The 15,185-nt window shown below is 41.5% G+C and overlaps 1 protein-coding gene across 3 annotated transcripts in view; it reads right to left on the reverse strand.

Moving 5' to 3' along the window:
- Window positions 1–6,815: 6,815 nt before the first annotated feature.
- The window catches only part of LOC126981102 (flotillin-2-like), a 53,482-nt gene continuing 45,112 nt past the window's right edge, over window positions 6,816–15,185 (reverse strand). The window contains exons 11-12 of one of the 3 annotated variants that reach the window (XR_007733739.1): window positions 14,921–15,051; window positions 6,816–9,173 (exon numbers count right to left, since the gene is read on the reverse strand). Coding sequence is in view for 1 of the 3 variants with exons in the window: in XM_050831802.1 (XP_050687759.1) it covers window positions 14,977–15,051 (75 nt within the window). In the remaining 2 variants the exon portion in view is untranslated. Of the gene's footprint in view, window positions 15,052–15,185 lie in introns of all 3 variants that reach the window. The other 2 variants (XR_007733738.1, XM_050831802.1) reach the window with 2 other exon arrangements.

The raw sequence follows: 15,185 nt of genomic DNA on the forward strand, positions 1-15,185 counted from the left end.
CTCCCTTCTCGTCCCCTCTCCTCCCTTCTCGTCCCCTCTCCTCCCCTTCTGTCCCCTCTCCTCCCTTCTCGTCCCCTCTCCTCCCCTTTTGTCCCCTCTCCTCCCTTCTCGCTCCATTCTCCTCCCCTTTTGTCCCCTCTCCCTTCTCGTCCCCTCTCCTACCCTCTCGTCCCCTCTCCTACCCTCTCGTCCCCTCTCCTCCCCTTTTGTCCCCTCTCCTCCCTTCTCGTCCCCTCTCCTCCCCTATTGTCCCCTCTCCTCCCGTCTCGTCCCCTCTCCTCCCTTCTCGTCCCCTCTCCTACCCTCTCGTCCCCTTTCGTCCCCTCTCCTACCCTCTCGTCCCCTTTCGTCTCCTCTCCTACCCTCTCGTCCCCTTTTGTCCCCTCTTCTACCCTCTCGTCCCCTTTCGTCTCCTCTCCTACCCTCTCGTCCCCTTTCGTCTCCTCTCCTACCCTCTCGTCCCCTTTTGTCCCTCTCCTACCCTCTCGTCCCCTTTTGTCCCCTCTCGTCCCCTTTCGTCCCTCTCCCTACCCTCTCGTCCCCTTTAGTCCCCTCTCCTACCCTCTCGTCCCCTTTCGTCCCCTCTCCTACCCTCTCGTCCCCTTTCGTCCCCTCTCCTACCCTCTCGTCCCCTTTTGTCCCCTCTCCTACCCTCTCGTCCCCTTTCGTCCCCTCTCCTACCCTCTCGTCCCCTTTTGTCCCCTCTCCTACCCTCTCGTCCCCTTTTGTCCCCTCTCCTACCCTCTCGTCCCCTTTCGTCTCCTCTCCTACCCTCTCGTCCCCTTTTGTCCCTTCTCCTCCCTTCTCGTCCCCTCTCCTCCCCTTTCGTCCCCTATCCTCCCCTCTCGTCCCCTCTCCTCCCCTCTCGTCCCCTCTCCTCCCTTCTCGTCCCCTCTCCTACCCTCTCGTCCCCTTTCGTCCCCTCTCCTACCCTCTCCTCCCCTTTCGTCCCCTCTCCTACCCTCTCGTCCACTTTTGTCCCCTCTCGTCCCCTCTCCTCCCTTGTCGTCCCCTCTCCTCCCTTCTCGTCCCCTCTCCTACCCTCTCGTCCCCTTTCGTCCCCTCTCCTACCCTCTCCTCCCCTTTCGTCCCCTCTCCTACCCTCTCGTCCCCTTTCGTCCCCTCTCCTACCCTCTCGTCCCCTTTCGTCCCCTCTCCTACCCTCTCGTCCCCTTTCGTCCCCTCTCCTACCCTCTCCTCCCCTTTCGTCCCCTCTCCTCCCCTTTCGTCCCCTCTCCTACCCTCCCGTCCCTTTTCGTCCCCTCTCCTACCCTCTCCTCCCCTTTCATCCCCTCTCCTACCCTCCCGTCCCTTTTCGTCCCCTCTCCTACCCTCTCCTTCCCTTTCATCCCCTCTCCTACCCTCTCGTCCCCTTTCGTCCCCTCTCCTACCCTCTCCTCCCCTTTCATCCCCTCTCCTACCCTCCCGTACCATTTCGTCGCCTCTCCTACCCTCTCGTCCCCTTTCGTCCCCTCTCCTCCCCTTTCGTCCCCTCTCCTCCCCTTTCGTCCCCTCCTTCCCTCTCGTTCCCTCTCGTCCCCTCTCCTCCCCTTTCGTCCCCTCTCCTACCCTCTCCTCCCCTTTCGTCCCCTCTCCTACCCTCTCGTCCCCGTCCCTCCCCCTCTCGTCCCCTTTTGTCCCCTCTCCTACCCTCTCGTCCCCTTTCGTCTCCTCTCCTCCCCTTTCGTCTCCTCTCCTACCTTCTCCTCCCCTTTCGTCCCCTCCCCTACCGTCTCATCCCCTTTCGTCCCCTCCCCTACTGTCTGATCCCCTTTCGTCCCCTCTCCCCCCCTGTCCTCTTTCATCACCCTAGTCTGTACACAGCACTTGGCCTCTCCCAGGGTTCCTCACACTTATCTTAATTATCCTTTTGTTTTGTTCTATGAATTTTGTTGTTGTTTGCTGTGGTGATTTTATACCCCAATCAAATTGATTTTGAAATTAACCTTTGAGTGTGTTTTGTTTTAGTCCTCCTGATGGGAACATTAAAGCATGATGCACTCACCTTCAGCCAGGAGGGAAAAAAGTAAGTCCCCTCCCAAGTTTGGCGCTTGACTACGGTCTAGCTTTAAACTGGAGGATCGCTAAACTATGTGTCATGAAAACACTGAAAAAGCTCTTATTTGTTCCCACCCGTGGAAAAACTGATTTTTTTTCTACTTTACTCCCTTGTTATCTCAAAACACATCCCTTGGTGCTCTTCCCCAAGGAGGTCCTGTCAAGGGGGAGGCGTTAAGAAGAGGTGGTGCCACTCGCAAACTGACGAGACGCCACGAGTCGGTTGTCAGAAACCTGGTTAGCCTGGGAAGCCAAACAGCCAATTTATCTCTTTCAGAAGAAGCGTTTCACAGAGCGAGGCTTGATTCCATTCCTTCATGGGCTCTCTTGGCTCCCTTTCAGCCCCACAAAGTTTGTGCCTCGTATGGATCTCTCTCCTGGCTGTGAGTCTTCTCAGGGCGTTTATGAAAGAGTCGGTTGACAATGATTCTGTGACTTCAGTGTGGACAGCATGAATGGTCAAACAGATGAATATGATTCCGTAACTTCAGCTCTTCCAGTGTGGGAAGGGCCAAAACAGTCCACTCCCGTACAAGTTATAGGAACCTGCGTCCTGTGGTGAATTAGCCACAAGCTGCTGCATCACTGGGGCCTGATATCTACGGCCCTTTGCTCACTACTCTTCTGACGGCGACATTGCCTCTGACGATCCAGTATTTCTCCCTGAGGGAAGTAGGCACGTGCTCCCTTCCCCTCGTGACGGCTCCTTATGATCCAGTCTGTGGTGTGGTGTTTTCCTGGGAGGATGATCGACTTCCCAGCTGTACCGGGTTTCTGACAACCGTCCTCCGACTCGTAGCATCTCGTCATGGGAGTCTCTTAACGTTCTCCCCCTTGCTCAGTGACAGGACCTCTCCTCTGCACTGCCTGAATAATGGCCAGCTCCTCTACAGTAATGGGAGGATCAGGCTCCCCCTTTTCCTTGTCCTGTTCAACACGTCAGCCTTGACGCGTAATATCCACACAACTGCCTTTCTGAGTTTATGCCAATGGGAGTAATGCCGGAGTAACCTCTTGAGGGGTCGTCCACTTGACTACGGTTGCTTGCTCCCACAAAACCCTTTATTTCCAACTCTCTCATGACCAGCGGCATCAGTACGTAAGAATGCCGGGCCCTTCAGCCACTCTGAATTCCTCTAGAGGCATTGTCTGCAGGATTGGTCGCCGAGTTGACATACCTCCATTGATCCTGTTGCCAGCCGTCGCGTATCATTGAGGAGCGGTTGGCTATGAACGCGTGGAAGCGTGCGCTGTCTTTCTTGTGTATCTGAACACGGTCGTGCTGTCGGTTCAGAAGACTGTGCTCTCTATAGGGATCTCTGTCACACTACTGATCATATGGTTCAGTGGTATTAATGCGGAAGATTACTTTACAATTGACCGATCAAATAGAACAAGAAGAAATCACAATTTGAAGATAAGTGGTAAAAGATTATCGTCGCAAACACTTCTTCAATCGAGTTGTTAATGTTTGGAACTCATCTAAGCAAGTCAAGTGCACAATGGCATAGTTACCCATCAATTCTGGCCTGGCCAGACCCCCCCCCCCCCCAGCACCACCACACGCACTGATTGGCCCTAATTTCTCCTTATGCTGAACCATAAGAGACTTGGGAAATATGTGTCCCGCATACCGTGGCCCACGGTCCCCTCCCCTCCCACCCCAGTGGCCCCACCAGTCTTCGCCTGACCACTGGTGGGGATGCATCTCGTGTGCTCCATTTTCTTTTATTTCGATGGGTGACTTTAGCATTTAGGGCTCCATTTTCTTTTATTTCGATGGGTGACTTTAGCATTTAGTGCTCCATTTTCTTTTATTTCGATGGGTGACTTTAGCATTTAGTGCTCCATTTTCTTTTATTTCGATGGGTGACCAGCATTTAGTGCTCCATTTTCTTTTATTTCGATGGGTGACTAGCATTTAGTGCTCCATTTTCTTTTATTTCGATGGGTGACTTTAACATTTAGGATTAAGGAACTGAAGCAGTCACACAATTAATGGACTAGAAGTCGGTACAGGTAACTCTCGATTTACATGAGTATTGTGTCCTTGAAGAGGTCGCGTAAATCAAAAACAATGTAAATCAAACAAGAGGTAGGTTTGTACCTTTATTGCCTACTGTATCACTCTGACTCCTCTCCCTTGTGGTTCCTCCTCTGGCTGCCCTTCCCCTTGTGGTAGCGTGGCAGCGAGGGTGTTGTTGTTGTTAAGTAGCGTGGCAGCGTGGGTACTGTATTGTTGTCGATGATTTGTTAGCCAGAAATCCAATGTATTGGCCTATTGGGTGTACCTACTTGGCTGGCTCCACTCACAGGCTAAGCTCCACCCTCTTGCTTCACTACACACTCATGGCAATGAAGAGCGCTCCGCTGAGGTCCTCTCCCTGTACATTTCCTCCAAGAGATTTCCCATCTTTATCCTCTAGAATCCTTGGTGTGATTTTATTTTATTTTATTTTATGTAGTCCTGTATTACTCTGACTCCGCAACCAGCTTAGCAACACTACTCTCTACTGGATTCCAGTGTCTCCCTCGGGGCAACGCCGCTCCTAGACCTTGGGCACTGTCCAATGCACTCCTCGGCAGCTTTGAGAGTTTCACATTTAAAAGTATCCCACAACTCTCCCGGGTCCTCTAAACTTCTAAAGTACCAAGCACTTCAAACCAATTTGAGGTTGCCACTGAATACTGAGAACACGCCTGGTCCCTCAGTTTTTGAAGAGGGAACTAAAATAAAACTTATAAAACTGCATGCATTATGGTAGAAAATCACTTATAAACTTTTGTTGTAAAAAAGAACACTCAGTGTTGCACTGATGATCACCACTTCAGGCATTTACCATTTATTTCATCATGACAAGATATACAAGTTAATGATTCATATATAGTTAGTTTTCTCCAATAGTTTAAAACTGATTTAGCTTCTCGTGTAAGGACAATCATGCACTTCATTAATTTCCATGACATTATAGTCTAATCCTTAAGTAAATTTGAATTGTTACATTGCAGTAACTGAATTACACAAATATATGAATAAGCCCTAATGAGCCTTCTAGTATATATATATATATATATATATATATATATATATATATATATATATATATATATATATATATATATATATATATATATATATATATATATATATATATATATATATATATATATATATATATATATATATATATATATATATATATACACATACACACACAGAGGTAGGCAAGTGCGGTACTTAGTGTGGTAGTGCGGTAGTACCGCATCACAAAAAAAGTACTGCACTACCGCAAAATTTATGAAAATGCCACACTACCTCGGACCGCACTAAAAAATCCTGCGGTACTTTTTTTGCAGTACTTTGAAAACTATCGAAGACGACATTTGCAGTGCGGCATGCTCACAGAAATGTTTTTTTGTTTTTTTTACAGTGAATCGGACTCAATCAGTCAATCTGTATCAGTCATCAGAATCAGTGATTCAATCATTCTGACCAGATATTGTTCAAAATTAAATACTAAATATACTTACTAAACTAGTAAGTAAATTGATTCCAAAAGTGCATTTGTAGCAGTTTATCATTGCTTTTATTTTGGGAAAATCTATTGTAAATTAAGGCAATTGTACTATTTTAAGTATGTTTCCTTTGTTTGGATAGCCAGGATAGGCACTGAAGTATTTTTTATTTTGACTACTGCTGCACACCGCGTACTGCACTGGGAAAGAAAAAAATGGGACCGCACTACTGCAACAGCACTACTGCAACCGCACTACTGATTTTTCACTATCGCGCCCACCTCTGTGTATATATATATAGATATATAGATATATATATATATATATATATATATATATATATATATATATATATATATATATATATATATATATATATATATGTATATATATATATATATATATATATATATATATATATATATATATATATATATATATATATTCTGTGTTTGGTTTACGCATTTTTGAAATAACGCGGGGTCCAAAATACAAATAAATGTTTAATTTACACATTTTTTCACTTATACGCGATATTTTATGGAGTGGCCACCAGATGTCTCACGCAACTGGGCTCACACGGCTGAGCCACACAGCTGAGCTCAGTTCTTCCCATGCGCCACTTGAACAACAATACAGTACCCACGCTGCCACGCTACTCAACAATAGGGGTGGGCAGGTACTGGTAACAGCACCGGTACTAATGGTACCAGCTATACGGTATGGTACCGGTGCCAGACTTCGGTACCGGTACCAATACTAGCCAGTCGCTCATGGTGTCCCTTATTTCTTCCTCACACAAGTAGACCTGAGACTGAGTGCCTGAGTGGATATCTTGATGATATGGATTCTCTCTCTCTCTCTCTCTCTCTCTCTCTCCACTGAATGAAGTGAATATTTATTTTTCGATGGAAACCTACCTCTTGTTTGATTTACATTGTTTTTGATTTACACGACCTCTTCAAGGACACAATACTCGCGTAAATCGAGAGTTACCTGTATATATATATATATATATATATATATATATATATATATATATATATATATATATATATATATATATATATATATATATATTATATATATATATAAACATAAACATTTAAGAAAGCAATACAATAATACAGCTTAATAATCTCAAGATTTTATGCTGCAACAATAATGCCACATCTGATACAGGCACTAGTGGGATTTGTCAATGTGTGTGTGTGTGTGTCCTCTCTCTCTCTCTCTCTCTCTCTCTCTCTCTCTCTCTCTCTCTCTCTCTCAGATGTATAGCCTATGAAAAGGTAAAATCAGGGAATCGGTTTACCTGCTGCCAGTACCTATAGTTGTCAGTGGGTTATGGCAAGGATGGGTTATGGTACCTGCTATTCCGTGTCTTCCTCAAGTGGGTAGCTACAGAAAGGCTATACATTAATGATTTGTTGGATAGCGTCACTCTTGCGAGTGAGTCAACTAAACATGTGATCAAAAGTGAACCCCCCACGTCTTCTGGAGCAATTAACGAATACTTAACTTGTTGTTTTTGACATTAGTAACGATATAAAAATATGAGCATGTGGTGAGGTATCAAGTAGACAAATTCTTCATAACAGATCAGCTCCGTAATGCTGGAATAACTACTCAATGTGTTCAGTAGGTTAACATTTCAGGTACACCCTAGATCTCATCACAAAAAAGCAGACAGTAGAGTATATCTGGGTATGTTGTTAGATTATCTTATCAACAAGGTGTGTGTGTGTGTGTGTGTGTGTGTGTGTGTGTGTGTGTGTGTGTGTGTGTATTTACCTAGTTGTAGTTTTACAGGGCCTGGGCTTTACGCTCGTGTGGTCCCATCTCCATATCTACATTTATCCAACTTTTCCTTAACCCCTTCACTCCGGCAATGCCGACGTTGGCGTCACCGTATGGAAAGGGTTTTAGTCCTCATATATCTCCTCTTTATTTACTGTAACTTCTTCCATATGAACATTTATCTTGTTTTCTTGTGGCTCTTTAAATACTGATTCGTTAGTAAAAATTTGCTGGAACTTTTTGTTTAGTAGCTCTGCCATGTCTTTAGGTTCATCGATTGTCACATTCCCATCGCTCAGCCTTTCAATTGTTTCTCTTGGTTTAATCTTACCATTTATGAATCTATAAAATAGTTTAGGTTGTTCCTTGCACTTTTCCACAATATCCTTTTCATATTCCTTTTCTTCTTCATTTCTTATTTTCACGTATTCATTTCTCGCTACCTTAAAATCATCTTTTTTCCTTTGGTTTTTATTTCTTTTTAATCTTTTCCATGCTTTGTCTCTTTTTTTCTTTTGCCTAACACACCTTGCATTAAACCAGTCCTTTTTTCCCTTTTCTTTAGGTTTGTATTCTGGTACAAACTTCTTAACCCCTGTTTTATATGCCTCCATAAAAATATTCTTTTCTTGCACTTCACTTGTTTCCATTAGCTCATCTCAGTCCAGCTCTCCATAATATTTCCTAAGATTTTCCACATCTGCCTTCCTATAGTTTAACCCGTTTCTTTTATATGATTCATCCTCTTCACTTCCTTCCTCCTCCGTTTCTATCTCTATGATTACGTGGTCACTCTTTCCCTGAGGGCATCCGTACCTTAATTCATCCTTCAAGTGTATTCCTCTTGTTAAAACCAGGTCCAGTCTCACCGGTTTGTTGTCACTTTTATATCGTGTTTTCCTTCACCCTTTGCATCATCAAGTTTTCCATCATCAATCTTAACAATCTTTCCCCCCATGCCATATCTCCACCACCGCTTTCAAACATCTCTCAATCTACCTCTGTGTGTGTGTGTGTGTGTGTGTGTGTGTGTGTGTGCATACACATAAGTGAGAAGTGTAGCTGTTTAACTTGAACAAGGCTGATTGCATCCATACACAAAACATCTTTTAAAGATAAAACAGTTTACTGACAAACAAGCAGAACTTTCATGTTCCCAGATTTCATCAAAATAATGAATTCTTTTTATATACCTGACATAGGGAAATAAACTCTACAATGACAAAGATTGCACTCATGACAAACAGAGCTGCAGTACAGCATGACTGCCTATGTACCAAAGTCTGTAACACCACATTCTAAAAGAGGAATATATTGACAAAATATGAACAGTTTGTACCAGACAGATCTTCCAAACCATTATCCTTTTTTTAATTCATGACATTTTTTGATTTTGTCTATGAATACATCTCATCAATACAACATTTTTCTGCTAAAACACACTCCTTATAACAAATTATAAAGCATGCCATATTTTTAAGTGACTAAGTTAAACGACATCTTATGAACCTCTAGTCTGATATACCAGGATACTGACCAGTTTAAATACTTGCTACATTTTTGTCAAGTGATGGGTACATAATCTTTTGACAATCTGTGAGTGTTTGCCAGAATTGTTTTGTACCCTGCTGCCTCATTTTGGTGGCATTTGATGTCTTCAGATGCCAGGCTCACCTTGAAACCCTCTAGATTTTCATTTATTTGGTAGGTCTGTAAAAAAAAAGCTTCAGCTCCTAGTTTTCCAGAGAAAAGGTCCAGTGCATTATGTAACCTTCAACATTGCCACACAATCAGTTCAGCTGTGGGAAGAGACAACAGAATATAGGATCATATTTTCTAGTTCAAAATAAAGATCCATTCTATTTATCTCTAATGACCCCATGGGAGTACATTTCATATATATTCACTGTGACTAGGCCTGTTGTGCCCTCCACAGTATATATCCTATTATCACCTGTAAAGGTCATCGTTCAGCCTTTGCACTTGTCTTCAAAACCTAAACAAATAAACATATAATTTCAACACATCTACATTGTACAAAAATCAAACTATAACTATGCCAACACAGCTAACACCAAGACACCCATTTAGACTGCTCATCAGGTGTCTGTGCTAAGTGTGATGGAGCTGGCAGTGAAGTAGTATTAAGATGAGACTCAGGTTCAGCAAGTCCAGAGGCAGCAATAGAGAGGAAGAGATCAGAGAAAGCACTGGGCACCAAGAAAAAAGCTTCCTCTCCTGCTGCCAACAACACATTTAAGCTGTTCACTTGTACAGTGGAAAAATATGTCTTGAATCATGATAGTCACTATCTTTGGAACTTCAGTATAAATAAGTGTATGAGGACCAAATAAATGCAATAAATGCATGACTTGAACTTTACAATAAACCAGGGACTGTTGGTATCACACCCATAAAAGTTAATTGCCACTGCTATATCTACATCATAATTTAGGTCAACTGGTTTACCATGTGTGTAATTTTATATCATGCCAAATTGAAGCTACAAAGCAGGTATGATATTAACAGCTTGATACTGATCTGAAAGTAAATATCTTGAAGTAATTGAAATATAATAAAAACAAACCAGAAACTATATGAAGTAATTTAATTAAAGTAATAATCTAACTAGAAACTAGATAATAAACAACCCTTAAAATACTGTTTTGCTAACCTGAATATTTACGTCAAATTTTTCCTTGCATAAAAAGTTGATGGCTACAATAACAATCCTAAGAAATCATATATACTATACCGAAATCATTCTGCTTACTTCAGTCCAGTCTACAATGAATTCATGTTATATAAATTACTTGTTTAACAAAAAATAACATGCATCAGACCAAGAAAGGACTTGTGTAAAATATAGACATCACAAAATAAAATCTTACAGGTTTCTAAATAACTGTGGGTGCTGGACTGCCCCCAAAGGCTGTGTTCGTGCACCTAAAGGCAGCTGCTGGTGTGTGAGTGTGAGTGAATGAATGAATGAATGAATGAATGAATGAGTGTGTGTGTGTGTGTGTGTATTTATCTAGTTCTATTTACCTAGTTGTAGTTTTACAGGGCCTGGGCTTGCGCTCGTGTGGTCCCATCTCCGTATCTGTATTTGTCCAACTTTTCCTTAAAGCTTTGCACACTCTTCACCAATAGTACATCCTCACTTAGTCTGTTTCAAACCTCTATATTTCTTTGCAGGAAGCTATATTTCTTTATGTCTCTCAAGCATCTTCCTTTCCTCAATTTTTTACTGTGTCCTCTTGTGTTCCTGGTGTTTATTCCTTCTTTTAGTAGTAACTCCTCATTATCTACTTCTTCCATTTTGCTCAATAATTTATAAATTTGTATTAGGTTTCCCCTTTCTCTTCTTTGTTCTAGTGTTGGTAGGTCCATTTCCTTTAATCTTTCTTCATATGTCAATCCCTCCAGCTCTGGAACCACTTTTGTTGCCATCCTTTGTATTCTTTCTAGTTTTTTTATGTTTCTTCGGTAAAGATTCGTATTAGGTCCGTGCCAGTATCTCATAATCTACTTTATGAAACATCAGTATCTCTTCATATATCTTTTCTACAAACCTTCAACAGTCATGGAAACGCTTTGAAAATCCAATTCAGGGACTTTTTTTTTACTCTTGAAAATAGGGGATAATGTTTACGAAAGGCCGTCGCCTCCTCTGCTGGCCGCGGCGAAGCTGCAGCCACCGCAGCAGCAAAATAGCTCGCAGAGGGCTTAGGGTCGGGGAGCATATTTAAACTACTCCAACCGAACTTTACGACCTACTAACGGGGGGGGCTGCGCCCCCCTCGACCCCCCCTTCTAACCAGGGGGGGCATAGCCCCCCCCTGGACCCCCCCCTCATGTATATATGACTTATTTCAGTGAGGAGGTATTTCTTGCAACACCCGCTGCAGCGTCGCCGCGGCCACCAGAGGAGGCGACAGCCTTTCGTAAACATTATCCCATATTTTCAAGAGTAAAAAAAAAAGTCCTTGAATTGGATTTTCAAAGCGTTTCCATGACTGTTGAAGGTTTGTAGAAAAGATATATGAAGAGATAGTGATGTTTCATAAGGTAGGTAATGAGATACTGGCACGGACCTAAAACAAATCTTAACCGTTTCTTCTTATGGGAACACCACACTGCCTCTGCATATTCCAATTTTGGCCTAATCATAGTGGTTATTAACTTTTTCATCATATCCTTATCCATGTAGTGGAACGCTATTCCTATATTTCTCACCATATTATACATATCACCGAATATCTGATTAACATGACTCTCAGGCTGTTGATTATCTTGTATTGTCACTCACAGATCTCTCTCTTCTTGAACTTTCTTTAATATTTCTCCATCTCCAATTTTATATGTCCATTTTGGTGTGTGTTTGTGTGTGTGTGTGTGTGTGTGTGTGTGTGTGTGTGTGTGTGTGTGAAAGGGGGGGGGGCGGGGTGTTAGTGTTGTTACGTGAAGCACAAATTCCATAAACTCCATCTTCACAAGAAAAAAAAGTGGTAAACATTAATTTCATCATTGATTTAAAGCACTATTCAAGCTTTGGTAACAATAAAATCAAATATAATCCTCTAGATCAGTGGTTCTCAAACTATGGGTCATGGCCCAAAGGTAGACTGTGAAAGGAAAGAAATTTCAGTGGATCACAGATATGACCTAGAATTTTTTGTTTGTTAGGGATATACCCCAAGGGAGGACAGCATATGCTGTAACAACCTCCCATAGCTATTCTGTCATTGCAAACAAACCTAGTGTATGCTCGAGTTAGTGGAAAGCACTATTAATCTCATAGCAAAAGAAATAAAAAAAGATTAATTTTACCAGCATTATTCTTTGATTTTGGGGAATAATTAAACCAAGAGAAATTTCTCTGGAGTAGTGATTCTGAAACTATGGGTCAAAGCCAAACAGTGGGTCATGAGTAGAATTTCAATAGGTGGCAGAGACATGACCTATTTATGTATAATTGTTCACTTGTACAGTGGAAAAATGTCCTGAATCATGATAGTCAGACAAAACATGTTATAACAACTCCCCCATAGCCTTGTAAATAAAGACAGTGTGTGGTGAGGGTAATGGATAGCACAATCAGTCCTGCCGTAAGGACAGGTACAAACTGTCAATCCTTCAATCACCAGTCCATGACGAACCACCAGGCCAATGCAACCTGACCTACTGCTTTGAATATTTTATTTAATATGTTCCAAATATGATTATTATTATCATTACATAGTCTGCATATTTATAAAAGCTATAGTGCTATTTACTGGTTAATAAGTATACATGCAGAACATTATCATAAATATCACCTTTAAAGTGGGCGGTAAAATTGGATTTTTTCCAGAGCATGCCTCTTGAGATTGCTGACTGGTGCATATGTGACATTGCCAGGTGCCGGCCTCCCTCTCAGACCTTCACTATTCCAGTTAGGAATGGAGAGCCAGATGTTAATCATGTACATGTTTGCTGTGTTTAACTGTTGACTACTCTGTTGGTATATGAATTATTATTACAGTAACAGTATGCAATGAAACCATGCATAATGTATATTGGTAATCTTAATTAAGCAATGGGCAGGTTTCCATGATATATATTAGAATATTTTTTTCTTTTTTTCCTAGAGGAGCCTGAGGTCTTGAAGCATTCCAAATAGGGTTACATGTAAAATAGTTTGAGAAACATTGCTCTAGGCTGTGCAATATACTAAGGTTTCATTGTAATTCCTTTCACCAAGTCATGCCTCACTCTGCTCCCCACACAGAGTATGTTGACACAGCTACCAGCCAGACCCAATAGCCACTAGAGTAAAATAGTGTGGGCTGCTCTGTCTCTCATAAAAGAAATACTTATTTGGACTAACACAATACAATGCTTTCTGAATTGTTTATATATGATAAGAGACATACGTAGTTTTGAAGGAAAAACAGTCCACTGGACTACTGGCATATGCAAATGTGTATATTTTATTATAATGACAGCTGCTGCAATTGCTTGCCTTTAGTGCATTATAATGTGTCAGATTTCACACTTTCCTCAAGACATGCACTATAAAGATGCATGTATTATTATTTATGGAACTTGTATTTAAAAAAACAACTTTAACACATTATATTACAATAATAGATGAATTATTATATGGCCGAGTAAGGCATCCATGTTTCTAATTCTAAAATTAGCAAGTTAAAGAAGTCCTCGACGGTGTTCCAAAATTTTTTCCTGATGGCAAGTCAAAACACCATTCGCCACCATCACAAATACTACCAGCCAGAGCACCTTCAATTTATTACAGGGGAATGCAGGTCCTCCCTAGGTCTTTGAAATCCTAGAGAACATGTGTGTTTACTTAGTGTAGGGCTAGAGTGTGTCACTTGTGCTGAGTTCCTCTGTGTTTTGATGCCAGTCTTGTGTTTACCTGGGCACTTATCACAGTCAGCTAAGGTCAGTAAGACAGGATGTTTCAAATAATTAAAGCATATTCTAAAATACTCAGGATTTTGTATCTATGAAAATTCTATAAAAATAAACAAATTAAACTTATTCTATCATTTCCAGTAAACTCAGTTATCTGCATCAATTCAGCCAAAGCCCTTGCAGACAGATGGATCTGGACATCAGAGGAATTTTCAGGACTCCCAGACACATTAAAAAAAAACGGGTCTGCAGTTTTGCACCTGTCTCCCCCCGCCACCATCCAGGACTATTCTGCCTTGCTTTTCCATCAACATCTTTCTCTGCCAGTACCAGTACCTTCTATTCCTTTATAATCTTATCTGATAATCATTAGGACTCAATGAGAGAAAAATAGTGAATGAGCAGCAAGTGAAACAAGTATGGAAGCAGCAAAAAAATAGTTTTGGTAAAATGCTTTTTTGGATTTAAATTTTTTTAGTGAGTTAGGTTACATTATGAAGATTATGTAATAGTTTTCAGGATCGCTTCCCACACTTATCCTTAAGCTATGCAAAAGTTATGATATTTTTGCACATCTCAGTCTTGATAGATGATTTCCCCCACTTAACTGCATATCATGAAAATACAGTGATGTGTGTCCAGATCCAAGTCCCCATGCAGATAGTTGTATGGCAGATAATGTGGATGTGGATAACTGAGTTATTATTGTATTTACAGTATATTTTAAATAAATATTAGCTGTGTGTGGAGATATTTCTCTTTAATGATCTCCTTTAGAACAGGCACAGATCATACAATGCTTTGTTCCAAGGAGTCAACACAGCCTACTTCTCTAGGAAATGAGTTTTTACTATTTTACATGATCTTATAGACGTTCTTTTATAAAAATACTGAGATAGTCTTAATGTTCTCATACTGTATGATTCTAACTGTGGTAGCTTCCTATAAACTGACATTTGTTAAATGTATAATAGCCTACTGAACAGTGCACACATATACATTATGTGGGTTCAACATGAAAAAGTCTGTGAGTAGTTTTCTGTTGATAATCTGTTATGTGATACTAGAAGCAAGTGAAAATGGAGTGGAAAATTTTATATTTTGTAAAAATGTCTCAACCCACCTTATAAATCTACCTTATCATAACTAAACAGTAACTGTGTTCAAGGTTTGACGATCTTAGACATTCGCGGGGGCAACACGAGGGGCTGGGGTGGGCTGACTGACCGTGGCTCCTGGCACCTTCCCTAGCACCTGAAAATAAGGAAACCAAATCAACACCATCCTCCTCATATTATTGACAGTTCAACTCTGTAACAGATCCAAACAACATGACAACTCATGAATCTAGCATGTGTGGCATCTCTAGAGCTGCCCATAGTGAGGGG

The sequence above is a fragment of the Eriocheir sinensis genome, chromosome 46 (assembly GCF_024679095.1).
Source record: "Eriocheir sinensis breed Jianghai 21 chromosome 46, ASM2467909v1, whole genome shotgun sequence".
NCBI classification, from domain to species: Eukaryota; Metazoa; Arthropoda; class Malacostraca; order Decapoda; family Varunidae; genus Eriocheir; species Eriocheir sinensis.